Consider the following 17,070-nt stretch of genomic DNA (forward strand, 5'->3'; position numbering starts at 1 on the left):
TAACACTCAGCATAAACTGTGCTTACAGCAAAATAGATCCTTTTCCCATCGTCTGGGGAAGGATGAACTTGGTACGGATCTGACTCGATTTCTCTTTGTCTGTGCTCCTTAGACTGCCCATCATTTGGTTTCTGCTTTTATTGGCAAACTTCATTCTCACAGGGAAATAGTATTAGTGTATTCATTCTATAATTGGTTTTGCCTCATTGCTTGTATTTATATTTCTTTGTTTTAGGAGGCTAACTTTTAAGAAATCCAGTTGAAACTGGGCCTTTTTCCCTATTCAGTATTTTCCTAACTCTGTGGCAAGCTTTGTATTAAATTAACTTGGGATCAAGTCCAAAAGTGCTTCTTTAGGTAAACTTCCCACTGAGAGAGATTTTGCCTGGAAGAAGATTAAGGTCAGGTCCTCACCTCACTGTTAAATTTAATATCCAGAATGTCAGTTGTATTATCTTTTTACTAGCAGTTTTCTGACAGGTGGTATAGATATCCTCCTATGGATCAATGACTCGATTCACAGAACAAAGCTTGTTACTATAAAGAGAACATACAGGCTCAGATTTTCCAGATTATTTAGGTTTGTTACTGCTAATCTGAAACACTCTGAAAAGGGAGAGAGCTGGATTAAATGGAAAGGCTACAAGAGTCTAAAACAGCATTAATATTTTCATGTTTCAGATGAGTATCGCAAATTGTGCACAGTAGCTGCTCTGCTGCCAGCAAGGCCTGAGCTTCCTCCAGGCCGTCCTGATGTCATTCCTCCACCACTCCTTCCTGGTGTTTACCCTCCTCCTCGACAGCCAGAAATTCTCTACCCATCTCGGGCTCCACCACCTCATGGTAAGAAAGAAGTAAAGAAAGAGTAGCGTTTCCCTGCTCAGTTTGCATTTTTTTTTTTTGTTTCCTTTGTGGTCATATAGTCTCTGGATATGCTTCTAATCATAGCCTGGTGACCATGCAGCCTACAGCAAGCGTACCTCATTGGTAGTGTGCTCCCTGTTGAGACAGGATTCAAAAATGACATCCTTACTGTCTGGGCTGAGGCCCATGTGTTGTAGCTGTTACATTATTGTTATTTTAAGGCTATTGTGAGTTTTGCTGCATGTCAGCATTGAGGAACATGAATAGCTCTTAATAAGTTGTGTTAGTTACATTAAAGAGCTTGGCTGTGAGAAAGCAGCTTCTTTCAGGTTGTTTTCCTCACTCTTGCTTGGTTAGGTAGGAAATATACCGATAAAAATACTGGTCTGCTGGACACTGAGGCTGACCTAACATGAAGAAAGAACTTTTTCAGTGGTACACATGGATAGGTTAGGTTTCTCTAGAGCGAGAAGGAATACTGATATATTCCTTCTTCTATCCCTTGCTCAGGGAATTTACTGCATGCCCATATAGTCTGCAGTAGGCATGTGCCACCTGAAATCGTTTGGTGTAGCCATATACTATTTTGCAAGTAAACACAAGCTCATTTTGCCCATACTCTGTGCAGATGCAAGTAGGCTCTGCTTGCACTGGCACCAGCTGAAACTGTTTAGTCTTGGTTCAGCACCAAGCTGAGCTAATAAGCCTAAGAGGCAAAGTATGTTAACTGAGGCCTGACGCTGCTCTGATGTAGCTGCACAGCTTCTGGTCAGCTGGGAGCATGGACAGAGCCAGGTCACGTCTGCCTGCCAAAGACTGTGCAGGAATACCTTCCAGGGTTTGTCTCTGCCCTCCTCTCACTCTGCTGCCTGTGAAAATGGAGATATTGGAACCAGTCTGGCTGCCCTTTGCTTCTGTAGGCTGTTAGTAGAGTCCCTGCAGCGCCATGTACCCGCTTTTCCACCAGGTATGAGCAGACTCAGTCCTCTTTTGTCCTTCGAAAGAGGAAAGCAGAATCAGACTTGCAGCAATGAAAAAATCAGTGGTTGCTAGCTGTTTTCAGACAAATCTTCAAGTCAAAGTGTCATTTTTCTCTGTTCCAATGCTGATTTTACTGTATAGTTCACATTATGATGGAAGGTAAACGTTGACTTTTAATGAAAGATGCTGCACAAGTTGCAGATTACCAAAAATGATTATGATGAACTATTAAAATATTTTTCCAACTCTGTTATTTCAGTGATCTTGCCAGTGAATTTCACTGACTATTGCCAACTGTTCCGACATCTCTGCCTTAATGGACGCTGTATTCCCACTCCTGGGAGCTACCGCTGCGAGTGCAACAAAGGATTTCAACTGGATGTTAGAGGCGAATGCATTGGTATGTGGTTTTTTTGCTGTAAATCACAGAGGAGAATTTTGTTTTAAAGAATAAAAAAAAGCTTTTAAACACAATGTAATAACTCTGAGTTCTTAAATAAACCCCCCCTCCAAAAAAAAAAAACTCCAAATCCAAACCAGTAAATAGACTTCCAAGAACTAATTGCTTTCAACTGCAAACTTATTTGTACAGCAGTTTTGCCTTTAAGTCAGTATTTAACAAATCTTGTAACTTGCCACAAAGTTACACAGAAGTAAGGATTTCTTATTTTACTAACCTGTGACTATAGTGTGTTTATTAGTGATTGAATGTGACCTCTTTAAAATGCACCTAGCTCTTTGAGTATGCAAATGACCTATTGTTAAGAAAACAGTCATGATTTTGGATTTAGTAAGATTTGGGAGTCATCTTTCAGCTCATCAGGAGTATGTTGTTGGGCTCTTCAGCCCTTTAATTTTGGAACTCAGACAGAGCTTGGTGATAGGAGCAAGGATTAGCTGTTTCTTATATGCAAGATTTTGCTTCTGTCAAAATCTGCATCTCCAGTGGGGCTGGGAATGTGGAGGTGTGGGATTAAGGCCTCTACCTCTTGCACATTCAATATATTGTCTTGTGGAGCACTCCTTTTTCCCAGCTCCTGCTTAGTTTAGAACAAATTCCCTTTTACTGGGAATTCAGGGGTGTCCCCTTTCCTTTCAGATTGAAGGACACTATTGCTCCAACTACAAAGCATTAAAATACCCCTACAGGCCCAAATACCTTTCAACCAACATCTTAATAAAAATATATTGTCTGTGTTTCACAGATGTTGATGAATGTGAGAAGAATCCATGCATCAGTGGAGACTGTGTGAACACCCAGGGATCCTACATATGCCAGTGTCGTATAGGATATCAGAGCACGCCAACTAGAACAGAATGCCGAGGTAAATTATGGTTTTGGAGCTGTATCTGTATTATTGTATACATACCAGGAGGGAAAATAGTTTTAAAGCAAAATTTAACAGATGTGTTAAATATGAGGATTTAAAAAAAAAAAAAAAAAAAATCAGATGTGGCTGTAAAAATGATTCACTTGCCTGAGCTGGCTGTTCACAGACTGAGTTACAGGGAAGGACATTTTTGTCTTTTGCTGAAAGTATCTACACACCATTTGTGGCTTTGAAGTGGAAGAGACATCTTTTCCTTTTTTTTTTTTTTTTCCTAATTTGTTTTTTAAACTATTGAGACATTTTTTTCTTTTGCTTCTTGACGATCTCAATGACAATTTAACATCCCTTCTTTGGAGCAACTCTTCACCTATAAAAGACTGTTAGAAAACTAAGAGAGGTCAGGGGGAAATGTAAGTTTTCCAGTGAGTAAAGATGAGTACAGTGCCCATGTATTGTCTCTGCCCACTATCAAAGAAGGAAATAAACATAAATTACAGCAATGAAAATGTAAATAAGGTATTGAAAAGTAATGACGCACTGGGAAGGTCTAGGTGGGAAAGCTGTAGAGTCTTTGTTATTGGTGTTCTGAAGACCAGGCTCAACATGGTCTTGATTCTGTCTTCCTATGGGAGCAGGGAACACATAGCTCCTCAGTGGCCACCCTTCTGTTAGGGTTCTGTGGCTCGCAAACTTCCTAGGGTGGGAATTTGACTGTGAAGGTAGATGCAATCCTTTATAGTTAATGATAGAGATAATGAGAGACTTCTGGCGGGAGAATGAATGACTACTTTGATATTCCATAAGAAATGAAGCATCTGAATGAAACACGATGTATGAATACTCAGAGTCCCAGCTTGTCTTCATATTTTGCTTTCTGCACTGAGGAGAGTTCCTTAAGCGTGCACTCATCCTGAAGCAGAGAGTTTCTAAAAAGCCAGAAGAAAGCTCTCTGTATTAGTGTGTGATTTTTTTTTTTTTTTCTTCCCTTTGTGAATCAGAAAGGTATTTGTGGTAGAGAAGCTTACTCCAGTCCAGGAGGACATGCAGAGCCAGCACTACTGCTGCATGTTGCTGGGAGTATTTGACCTAATTGCTGCCAAACAGCCATGTTGCGGAAGCATCTTCATAGTTCAGCTGACTAGTGGTGAAGGAGTGCTGAAGTGGAGTCTCAGCGGTGATGAGTTTACTCATGAGTCATTTTTGTCACACGCTTTTAATTTGACTGATTCATTACACAAACACATGGCTGTCAGAAGCCCAGTAGCTTAATGGCATTAAAGTGTGGTCACTTAGCAGTTCCTTTGCAGTCTATGGGAACTGTGCTTGCTTGACAGGCAGTTCAGAAAATGCTACAAAATACAGAATCTTTGTTTTTCTGAAGGAATTTTTAGGGCCAGTTTAGGGAAAAGCAAAAGGCTAGTGGGGTGCATTTGGCAAAATATGCGTATAGCACTGGTGCCTGCCAAATCAGCATTTGCTGTAAAATTACTTCACATGACTACTTTATATGTTGAGGTTTTATTTTTTGCATACATAAATGTGTCTGTGCTGATACGCTTTCGCAAATGTATTCCTTATGTCCATTCTTGAAAAATGAAGTCTCCCCAGTGACCAGGTGTTTCTCTATTCCTCGCTCTGAGGTTCTAGAGGAGGGTTTTTTTCCTGTGTGATGAGTCTAAGAGGTGACTGATTGCAGTCTGTGTGGCAAGCTACTGATTCAGCTGTTACTGGGATCCCTTATAATTCTAGTAGGAGTCTGGCTGAATGCCTATATTAATTGGAGTCATAGATGAGTAAGATTGTCACATTATGATGAATGATCAAAACAAAAAATGCTTTTCAGTTGCAGAAGAGGGGATGCAAAATGGACCTCAAAGAAAAAAGTGAAACTTTATGATGATTAGCTATGAATGTATGGGAGTCAAAGCTTGAAAAGCTAAGTGCTTACTATAATCTACCCGATATTTCTGAGAGAAAGAGGTCAGACCTTACCCAGAGAGGCAGCATTGGCAGTAATTACAGACATTTCAGTGAGAGGGGAGCTTTGATTTTTTTGCAGGTTTCTCTGAGGGGGAAAGAAAATAATCCACAATGTTATTTTATAATTTGAAAATTAGAAATGTAACTGAAACTAGTGGTGGATCTCTGGTCCGCTGTGTGTACATAAAGAACAATGAGATTCTGTGTTAATTTTCTGCACCATTATTTAAATGGCATCAGATGTACAAAAGTACAATTCCCGATGAACTCTAAAAACTAAAAGACCAGAAGAATCTTGAAATATTTTAGTGTTTCTGCCTGTCCTAAGGAAGAAAGCTGCTGGAGTAGCTGAAGCCAGGCTCAGGTGCAACTGAGTGCCACAAAAGTGGGGGAAAAGGAACTGTGCGGAGAGAAAACTCACTTTTATATATTGCTGATCAACGATGCTTCTTTATCAAATGAAGAAAGGTTTATCAAGCCTGTACACTTTTGGTCAGGTCAAGATGGCTGAAAGCTGCCACCGCAGTGAGCCGTCACACAGCTCTTTCCTCTACTGGCCTGGTTGCTTGCTTGCAAAACAGTTATTTTCAGGGATTTCTTAGCAGCTTCCCAGAACTATTGCGCTGCTAGGAAGGCAAATATAGGTTCACAATTTCAAGAAGCATCAGTTGCCCCTCAGATAGGTGTCTAGAGAGCAGCGGCATTTGGGAGGATGCCCTGTGCTCCGCTTCTTCCTGAAGTGCAGCAATGCACTTCTGCGGAGAGGACCTGGGGAAGGGCACCCCGGGATATTTGGGGAGACATCATGATTGCATGATAGGTCTTGCATGGGCTGGTTGAGATCGCTGTGAGCAGAGTCCCCTGTGTGCAGGAATCTCTGGGAGATGGTCCAGGCCTTGATGGAGAACACTGAGCAATCTGAAAAATGTCTAGACAGTCTGTCTCAGCATCTCCTCTCCCCTCGTTTGGAGGAGAGGGAGAGCTGCCAGCCTCGTGTGATATCACTATTCAGGTCCTCCAAAGCACTTGCCAAGCACCTCCTGCAGAGAGAGGGAAATGAGGAGCTGATGTTTCAAATATAAAATAAGCAGGAAAAATATCTTCTGAGGTGGGAAAGTCTCAGATTTCCTGTTATCTTACAAAGCAGCAGCAAAAGACAAGCTTCCCCCGTCTTTCCTTCAGTAGTCAGCTATTGTTAAGTTAAACTTCAGTAAAAATATTTTCATTATGAACAAAAATGCAGAAAAACAATTGAAAGGGTCTGATTCTTGTTTGAGCAAGCTGCAGGGTAATGTTCACTGAAATTTTTTCACAGCAACTTGAAATGTCAAGCTGATGAACATTTTCCACCCCCATAACGTTCGGTTATGGAAATAAAAATAAATCATTTTTCAGGTGAATACAGTTTCCGTGTAGAGTTAAAAACCTATAAAAAGGGGAAATGGGAAAAATTCCTCTTAAGTATGAAAAAGAAAAACCCCAAAATGTTATTTTTCTTTTTGGTTGGCTTTCAGACATTGATGAATGTTTACAGAATGGTCGTATCTGTAATAATGGACGATGCATAAACACAGATGGGAGTTTTCACTGTGTGTGTAATGCTGGCTTTCAAGTGGCAGCTGATGGGAAAAACTGTGAAGGTAAGACTTTTCTGAAGTTACTCTGTATCACTAGTTATAGTTGCAAGAGGTTATTCACATCAATGAAAAAGAAAAGGACCTCTGGTGGGAGGCAAGGGATGGAACAAGGCATCAAATTTCTAAATACCTTTTGCTGTATCTGGGAGGGCAAGTAAACTGTCTTTTGCAGCCAGTTCTGGAGCCTTGGCTTGGCAGTCCTCAACAGGATGTCTGTCCAGCAGGAGAAATAGCACATACCACTATCACAAAATGCAGTTTCTTTGATGGGAGTGGTACATTTTAAAATGGAGCACAAGTCACATGCTGCCTGATTTTACTGTGTGTTTAACAGCACGCTTTATGGGATCTTACTGGGTGACTAGCAATGTGTTTTATGTAGATGCAGTCTGGTCTGACCCATAAAAACTGTTTTAAGAAAAATTTGTAAACATAATTGATGTGTTCCTACCTCCCAGACCTTTACTAAAGGGGGGGAAAAGAAGAATGTTCTTTATCATGCTTCCCAAGGTCCTTGGGAGGGTTCCCAATGATCTATTCATACGTTAAAGGAATTTCAAGCACTGTTCTTAGAAACATTTTTGGCAGAATATTATCTCAGTGATTCAGCTCAAAGACTTAATGCCAAAATTCCTGGTTGGGATAGATACATGATTTTTTTTTTTAAATCATAAATTATTTTTGTCTGACTTAGCCTGTAAGTAAAAAGAAAACACACCATGTCTAGAAGTATAATTTCTGTCCAAGACAGCTGCAATATTAAGGAAAATAGCATGATTCTGAATATATTGTAATGTCATTATGATCCAGTGATTTTATGTACTAGTAGTGATTCTGTTAATCCTTGGTAGAGACAGACATTTTAAGACTCTGTTTTTCCTTACTCTCTTTTAGATACAGTTTAGCACTATAAGCTGCTTTTAAAATATGTTATTGTGGAACTATATTGACTAAATATATTTAGAAATGAATATACTTTAGAAAAAAAACTTGATTCTCATTTCTTCCTTTCCCACCAAATACTATGTGCTAATAGTAATAAGAACCAGGACATCGACAGTCTGGTAAAACATTTTTAATTCCATTGCATATGTTGCCAGAATGTCTGTTGCATCCACTTATGAAACAGTTTCATCTCTGGCACTGTAATGCATTGAGTTTTGTTTTTACGAATACATGTGTACACGCACTAATCAGTAAAGACCGTGGCATTGTGCCATACCTTAATGTAACTATGTATAGTCCTTTAGATGAAACTGGTAAATAGTGCTGATTTTTTTTTTGATGTGACATCCAAAACTGATTTTATTTGTGCCAGGACGAAGTAGACTAAGACAATATAAAAGCTTACTCAGATCAAGCACAGAATTTTCTGTACTTGCTTTTTATTTTGTTTTTCTTTTTGGTGGTTTTTTTTTTTTTTTTTTGGTGTGAATAACTGTGCGGAGTTTGGAATAGCAGTGTCTGGGACCTCCACCTTTTCCTATTTGAATGCTTCATGCTATTCCATTGGGTCAGAGGATGAATAGTGCTAGTATGAAGCTAAGTACCCTCCTATGTGACCTGTCATGCTGAATCCAGGGAAGGGGTAGGTTTTATTTTAAATGGAAGTTGATGATGAAAGTGCTCAGAGAATGCATGCTTGAGCACAGTGCTGGGAAGTCTCCCACATCATAAATCTTAGACTTATCTAGTGGAGGTTATGAAAGTTTTCACTCCAAACACAAATGCCTACTCCTATCCTTTCAGGTGTTCTTAGTAACATAAAATTGTGTTTACCATTCAAAATCAGAGGCTGCTTCTAACCTAGCTTCTGTTTACATTGAGTTTGCAAACTCTTCAATTACATACCTTTCTCACATTTTTAGAATTTCTAGCAACTGGCAGTTCTTAAGCTGTCCAGTTTCTTATCTGATTTTCATTCTCTTTGCTCTTTTTGGATGCATACCTTTGGATGTTAATGATTCATTATGAAAAAAAACGAGTCATTGCTTTGACACAACCTTTAGGACAGTACAGTATGTCCCATTGTATGTTTCTGATTATCACATACCTCTGACAAAGAAAGAAAGATATATATTTTGGTTATAATTAGTAAGAGTTCTTTTACTTAGACATTATGACTGTTATGTCTATTATCTACATTTTCAGATATGGATGAATGCAGCATAAGGAACATGTGCCTCAATGGGATGTGCATCAATGAAGATGGCAGTTTTAAATGCATTTGTAAACCAGGGTTCCAGTTGGCATCTGATGGACGCTATTGCAGAGGTGAGCACAATCAATTACAAGTTCCCACCGCTTGTGAGTTGTATCCCTCTGGTAGCTTCAAGAATTGCCTTGTTTTCTTACAGTGATTCTTGGGGACGAGAAGTACTGGGCAGAGTTCACATCAGATATGCATTTTTAATCAGCTAGAATGATTTGTTATTGTGCAAGACAGTACTCAGTCTTCTCCACAATATTGGTCAACTGCCCTAATCAGCCAGAGGGAAATACTCTTTTTTCAAGAACTGTGTGATCTGACCTAGTTGAACTCCAGGTGTTTTTGCCTGTGAAGCCTTCTGCAGTTTGGCTCTAGCATATCTCACTTTTTTTTTGTTTGGCCTTTTAAAGTTTTCTGCCTTTGTCCACGCAAACATCCTGGCTCATTGCTGTCTTTGGGTTTTTCTCCCATTCTTTCCTCTCTGAGGAGTACCTAGCACTGAGATGAAGACATGAGCAAGACAGTAAGATTGTCTTTTCCATTTGCTGCACTAGCTCAGCAATACCCCCTGTGGAAGACACTCTCGTGTTCTAGTTGCTAGTTGTCATCAGAGTTTCCGTTCAGTCCTGTCAGGAACTGGAAGTTTTGTGTGTATAAATCTTCATGTTTCAACAAGTTTTATAGGCACAAAGCAGAAGTTGAAATAAGAATAAACAAGTGTTGGGCCAAGTTACTTACAGTTTTTCTTTTGAAAAATTTTAAATCTTTTAACTCTTGGAATCATGGCAGAAAAAGTGCTTGCTTACGCTTTGGCAAATTTACAAAATTGTCACACTGGATTACACAGCAGTTTCTTGTTGTTGACCAATAACAAAAGTAAATGTTTGAATAAATAATTGGGTTTTGAGAGTTACTGACATGAAAAGTGAATTAATTTGGATCCTGTTGCTTCTTGAACACTGTACCAGTCTTAGATCTGAACTGCATGATGTCTAGACTTAGACTTGAAATACAAACCAGGCCAAGAAATCCGGTGAAACATCTGTAACTTCTTTTGCATTTGATAATTTTTGCACTAGGTATGCAGGACAGTGCTACTCAGCCTTCAACTGGGGGAATCGTGTATTTCTAATGAGAGATGACCCCATTCTTACTTTGCAATAGGGTTTTTTTGATTGGGAGAATGAATTGTTCTTCAGTTTCTCAAATGAACAAATGTGCAGATCCATACAAATATCTCCTTACCTTAACAGCTACTGGCTGTGTTGGCTGCAGCCTTCACATATTTAGAGCAACGAGCTTTATTTCCGTTCTTACCTGTTTTCCAAGTGGTAGGTGTATGCGTATGCTTTGCCAAAGCTTATTTTCCAGCTGGTCTGTGTGTGGGATGACAGCGAGACTTGGTCTTAGACTTGGCAAGGAAGAACTCAGTGGCCTTGGCGCATCAGCCAGTCATGTTCCCGAAGACCTCCAGCTGTTCTCTGTGTCCTTAGCAGGGATGTGGCTTACTGATGCAAGCTCCGCCTGAATGCCTGTCTTTATTTTTTTAACTTCTTTTGGTGTTTTTTTTAATCTTTTTTTTTTTTTTTATCAATCTGTGCACTGAAATGCCATCCAAGAAGATGGTATGTAAATTGCTTCAGACTACTTAAAAACCAATGGTACTCAACTTCACAGCCTCTGTTACATGCCTCCTGGCTAAACAGGAGTACGGATACAGCCAAAAAGGGGTTTCTGGCCCTAGAGAAATGTTACTTCTGTGCATCAAAGGGAGAATGTTTGAAAATTATCCAAAATTGCAGGCTACTCAACTGATTCCTACTGAAAGTTGGAACAGATCTTATAGTAAAATAAAGGATTTCTCCCACTGCTTTTCAACACTTAGTGTAAGCCTTTTTCTCTGTGACTGAGCATGCAAACATTCATTGTGTGTTAAAATTGCTATTGGGTCAAAATCAAACCACATTTTGAGACCTTGACACCCAAATTACACTTTTTCCTGACTTCATATTTGTCTCCTTTCTTCCGCTTGCCCAAAGTATCATGAAATAATTCCCAAGAATGTAGTGGCTAGAGAGAGTGCAACTCTGGTAAATGTCTCTAGTCACATTAGTAAAAGTTTAAAAGATTGATCTTTAATGATATCTTTTCCTGTACATTTTAAGGTTTGTCCTTTCTGTACACACCACATGTACGGAGTAAATGACTTCTGTTAGTTAGCCTTTGAAACACTATTTGTTCACACTGCATATCCTGAATTTGTTTGTGAAGTGAGTGCATTCAGATCTTACACAAGCTGGAACTCTATGCTCATGCTCGCACACCCAGTTAGTGCTCGTGCATACTGGGAATGTGTGTGTACACAAACGGGCATTTCTGCAGCAAATTGACTACCTGCCTGAGCAATTTTGATAAGGAATTGAATGTATGTTTTTGCCAAACTCTTTAGGGGATCGATGAAGGAATATAAGAATTGCAGTGTGCAACACATTGCTCCTATAAACATTTCATTTTATGCACTCTAAGCTGAATTTTGAACTATGAAGAAGAATTTCTAACCCAAAGTTGGAAATGCTGTAAATGACACTTAGTTCTATAAAACTGGAATTTAACTATAAGTACAGGGCATATGCTTGGCTGTCTGGCAAAAAATTCCATTCAGGCTTTATGAAGTAACGTGCCAAAAAAGAATGTTACACCATAGTCTTGTGTATTCCCTATAATACAAGACATACTAAACTTATTCACCATTAGCTTCTTTTGCTGATGATTTGCTGATGATATTTCAGAAATGCTTACATCAGGCAGGCAGAGGTTTAAAGTGTGATTTCTATTGCATATATTGTTTCATCTTTAGACCAAACAGGAATCCCCCAAATTGAAAGTTATTGCAAGGCAACTGAGAGTGGCAGTTTAGTAGTCTGAGTAAATTTTTCCTGGTTAAAATCAGAGGACTTACTGTACCCAGCTGGCACTACTGAGCAAGCTAAGCAGAAAAGGCAAAAACTCATTTGACATGGAGAATGAGCCCACGAGGTGGTTTTCCAGAACCAGGTTGAAGTATTCAGGAAAAGTCAGAAAAATAACTATTTTTGAAGGTGTGCAAATGGCGACTTTTGCCACAGGAGAGAGTGGAGCCTTGTCAAGGTTAGAAATTTGGACTTTATGCCTGTGTGTGCAGTTGATTTACTGGGTGGAATCTCAGCCCTGGTAAAAGAAGAGGCTTCTTGCCCGATCTTTACTGCAGCCAGATTTTCAGCTGATTTGTGCAATTCTAAGTAACCCATTTTACCTTTCTATAAAACAGCTGTAACAGTTTTTTCAACACATTTGTAAATCGGTGCAAAAAAATGGGTTGTACATTTCACCTCTTATGAGCTTACAAAATCTTTTTTAAAAATTAACTTCCTTTCTGTTTCTATAAGTAACCTTTAAAAATGAAAGGGGTTTTTTTTGTTGTTGTTAGGAGAACTTCTGTCTGGCAAAGGAGTTCAGTGTTGTCTAACAAAATAACTGTCTACAGTGTTAAATAGTGTAGGCACATTTTGAAGTTCCAACTCTGTTTTTACTTACCCTGAGTAAGGACTAAATTTAAAGTGGGAAAAGCATTTAATATTTGTCTGAAACAGAACAAAAGATTGCACGATTAAGTAGAAATTAATTGAGCCCATGTACTTAAATATAACTTCTATTTTTAAATGCAGTTTGAAAAAGGAATCTTGGATCATACAAGCCATGTTTTATGCCAAACAACACAAACTAAGTAAAACACAGAGGTGTTTCACTCTCAATTTGCCCTTTTAAGGTCAGAAAAAAGGAAATTGTCACACACACTGTCTCTTGTATATATTATGGAGAGTTGTTATGAAGTGATTATTTTATAAAAGTTATACATACTTCCAAACAATATTCTAAATACTCCTTTTCTTAATCACTTATAAAATAATGGCATGCTTTCTGTGCCTAGAGAATGATCTTACTATTAACAGGATATGCAGCCTATGTAATTTTTAATTATTTGTCATCCCTTTGTGATAGGCTAATATTATAAGGCTTCATTCTTGTGTTTCATTGCTAAGGGCCTTATTGTTCAATGCACTATTGTTGGGCAAAGATGGTAGCTTGTGCTCGGCAATTGCTCAGGGCTCAAATCATTAACAAATTCCATTCAAGGCTGGAGTGCAGTCTGTCCATTGAAAGTTTATAAAACAGGCTGTAATGAGCATCTGATAGGAAACCCCAATTGTCATGCAGATCACCAGAGAGACTCTACGTGGGGGCAGGATCTGACTGGGCATTCAGATGTGCTTCCAAAAACTGAACCCGCAGCAGGAGGAAGGGAAATTCTTTGGTGGCCCTGTGAAGGCACCTCGTAGAGCGGGTGAAAGATTTGATTTGCTATCTGGACTGGTTTCTTACAGCATAAACTAACTGTTAACACAGAGAGGGAATGCCCTGTTGTACACTACAGAAGTCCTTTGTCTTAGCAGTCACAGTTTCCTCCTTCCTGTGATTATGTTTTTGCCTGTATGACCCTTAAATCTGAATATGTACCTCTTGGGAACAAGTTAGGAAATGTAGTCCCTTTTTGCTCTCCAGTGAGAGTGAAATTATTTTGTTCTGTTTATTTCTCCTGAATTTGGCATTTTCTTCTTCCCTTTCACAGGATGAATTAATCGTTACTCTTAATAAAACCTTTACTTGAACTAGTTTCCAGTTACACTTGATATTTTTTTATAGGATACAACAAAAATAGGCTGCACAAATGCAAGTTTCGGGCAAGCATTGAACACTATGTAATTTAATTTCTAATAAAGCTCATTTTGTTCTCCAACAGACATCGATGAGTGTGAAACAGCTGGAATATGCATGAATGGGCGCTGCGTGAACACTGATGGCTCTTTCAGATGTGAATGCTTCCCTGGCCTTGCAGTAGGACTGGATGGACGTGTGTGTGTCGGTAAGACAAGCTTAATGTGTGACGAGTCACAATTAACCAATGTTAAGGCATTAAGGCTAGACTGATGGACAGATCAAGTCTGAATGTAGAATTTCCCATTTTTTCATGGATTGTTGGGTGGTAGTTATAGTGGATACTAACAGCTCGAGGATATTTACTGTAATAGCCCATTTTGCTCTTTTTTCCTTATCCTTTGCATTTGAAGAGAAGAAATGTGTGGGCCAAATCACAAGGTCAGGTAGACTATACAGCAGAGTGCTGTTGGAAGTGAGTAGTGCTGTATCAATTTTGAGTAGGTGAGAATTTGCCCCATTTCTGTCAATCTAAAATTCTTCATTTGTTGCTATGTTAAAGATTTAATTACTCTTTCACCTCTTTTTAAAGTGGGACATATATATTTTTCTCTTTCTGCATGTTTCTCTACAAGTGAAATATGTTTGAGGTGTTTGATTTTAAAATTCTAATGTGTCTGACAGCCATTATGGGCCAGTTTTTAAAAAGTGACAAATGTCACCCCTGGACCTGAAAAGATAAACTTCTAAAATCTTATCACTGGAATATCATTACTGACTTTTTCCTTGTTTTTTGCAAGCAAGGAAAGATTGTTTTAATGACAACCTATTCTGTAATCTTTTCCTGATGCAAGTTTTTCCTTTCTCTCTCATTCTGTCTTTTTTTTCATGTATAAAATGAAAACAAAAGCTTAATGGGCTTAATTCAGGGTGTTGCAGCAGTGGTAATTTTAGGCTTGATGAGCCAGAGACAACTAACAAGGTTGGGAGGGAGAGAGAAAATACTTCTTGTTAAAATCAAATCAGTCCTCTGACTGAGAATAAAGTAAACAGTACTGAGTTTTTTCGCAGCTTGGTTCTAATTCTGAGATCCTGCCTGTCAGGTTACAAGTGAGTAATGTCCCCGTCACATGGCAGAGACTTTGTCCCTTTTCTCCATGGCTTCTTGCTAGTTCAAGGTTAAGTATTGGTTGTTTTCCTAGCCGTTCACTAACGCATGTTAAGTCATTAAATACAGTAACTACAAGGTTACTCTTAGGAGCGTGAGGAAGAATAATTTCCTGTCCTTATTAGAGTGAGGGTATGATGGGTGAAAAGCATAGGGAAATGTTGAAAGATGTTTTGTTTTGACAGCTTTTTTGCAGTGTTTATGACACCCGAGCTAGATGTAATAACTTGTTGTAATTTATGACAGTATAGTTGGCCATGGCAGGATTAAGAGAGATTTCTATCCTCAGATACACATATGCGAAGCACATGCTATGGTGGCTACAAGAGAGGACAATGCGTGAGACCGTTAACCGGTGCAGTTACAAAATCGGAGTGCTGTTGTGCCAGCACTGATTATGCCTTTGGGGAGCCTTGTCAGCCCTGCCCAGCACAAAACTCAGGTACGGTATACTTACTGGTACATATTCTAATCTCAGCTTTAATTGATAAACTGTTTTTAGAAAGGTAAAATACTGTTTTGTATTAACATTGCCCCCTAAATCAGGAGGGTTAAATTGTTGTATAATGTTATATATTTTGAGCAATCTGCTATTTTGCATTTTGGGAGAGTACAGGAGAGAATTTTTTGAGGCAGCAGTAAATGCCAATATCTGGGTCCAGAGTTGTTACATTAAAACAGATTTTCAAACAACAAACTCCATTTTGATAGATGTAGATAACAAAAAATATAATTTTGACCTCAAGTTATTAATGGAAGCACCTTGACTAATTAATATATTCAAATCCTTATGTAGACCTGTCAGTCAGATGTTTGCTGCCTGAATTCTATATCCTTCAAGTGATCTGAAATTGTTTATACAGTAAGTAGCCTTTGGATAGTCAATGCAAAAATAAACAGCTAGTTAAGTCGGTTGAGAACACTTGAGTCTGTCACTGAAATTCTCACCAAGCAAATTTGTCTGGAACATAACTTCACTCTGACAAGACAGCAATCTTGATCATCCTCATGGGCTGAATCTGCTTTTAGGAAAGCACTTCTTCCAAGAAAACTGTGCTGACACAGTCCTTGTTGTGAAGCCTGTAGAGAGACCATAGTTTCATGGAGGTGACTGCAGGGAGCTAGTTTGAAGCCCCAGTGATTCTTTTCGCACAGCAAATTTGTTGTTTCATATAAACAAAATATGGCATTCGATATGTAGTTCAAAAGCATCTCATACTAATACGATATCTACTTTGTAGGCAAAAATAATTTTGTGTTTATTTTTTAAATCCTAGTTTTAACTGATAGCTTTATGAAAAGCATTAGGGAGACAAAACCAGTTGGAACAAATTAGGCTGATGTGAGCTCTTCAGCAGGAACTTGCTGAGCATTTTATAACATACTGTGTTGTTTAGAATAGCAGAACACCAAGGAAATGTTGCCAGAATAGGAAGGAGTCTTTCCAGCAGACTGCTGATATCAATGGGCTCTTCTTATCGTACGGTAGAGTTGATCTTTTGTAAATGTTGGATTCTGTATCATTGACTTCTGTTTTATATTTGAATTACTTTAACAGAACATTTACATAAGTGGAAGCTATTTTTCCTATGTTATTTTGCCCACCTCTTCCACTGTTAAAAAAAATATGCCATCTCACGTAGGGCGAAGTGTAGCATTTCTTTGGGCTTTGAGTGAGGGAGGGAAGGAGAAGATTTCTTAGGGAGGTGCATTGGATCAGAGAGTCTTAAAAAAAATTCTTGAAAGGAAGACATTTTTCTCTGTGCTCCTCAGAAGCTCTTTGCAGAAGTTCCTGACATTCTAGACTAAAAGTTTTGCTGATGCGTGTCCAGAGCACATCTGCTGTCACGTACAGTGGCAGTGCTTATTTGATTCAAGCAGGGTACATATTAACCTGCGGGTTATGATAATATTGAGAGATGGGTTGAATGTGGTTTTTCTTAAAGAAAAGACAACTATTTCCATAAATATTTTTAATATTTATTGATTTTAGCAGTGTAATTAATTGGGCCGTAATTAAAGTGCAAATGTATTGGAAAATGCTGACCTATATGGCAAAAGGTAATGCTAATCAGACTGTCAATTTATTCTGTTAATTGTTCTGAACTCAAAAGAAGAACTTGAACCCAGTGGTGATAGAAATATTTG

At 38.7% G+C, this 17,070-nt stretch overlaps 1 protein-coding gene across 1 annotated transcript in view; it reads left to right on the forward strand.

Moving 5' to 3' along the window:
- FBN1 (fibrillin 1) overlaps positions 1-17,070 on the forward strand; it is a 159,352-nt gene that overhangs the window by 72,492 nt on the left and 69,790 nt on the right. The window contains exons 11-17 of the mRNA XM_086756906.1: positions 682-843; positions 2,105-2,245; positions 3,051-3,170; positions 6,671-6,796; positions 8,945-9,067; positions 13,840-13,962; positions 15,212-15,364. Of these exons, the coding sequence (XP_086613032.1) occupies positions 682-843; positions 2,105-2,245; positions 3,051-3,170; positions 6,671-6,796; positions 8,945-9,067; positions 13,840-13,962; positions 15,212-15,364 (948 nt within the window). The remainder of the gene's footprint in view (positions 1-681; positions 844-2,104; positions 2,246-3,050; positions 3,171-6,670; positions 6,797-8,944; positions 9,068-13,839; positions 13,963-15,211; positions 15,365-17,070) is intronic.

This window comes from Chlamydotis macqueenii, chromosome 12, assembly GCF_036417535.1.
Source record: "Chlamydotis macqueenii isolate bChlMac1 chromosome 12, bChlMac1.mat, whole genome shotgun sequence".
Classification (NCBI taxonomy): Eukaryota; Metazoa; Chordata; class Aves; order Otidiformes; family Otididae; genus Chlamydotis; species Chlamydotis macqueenii.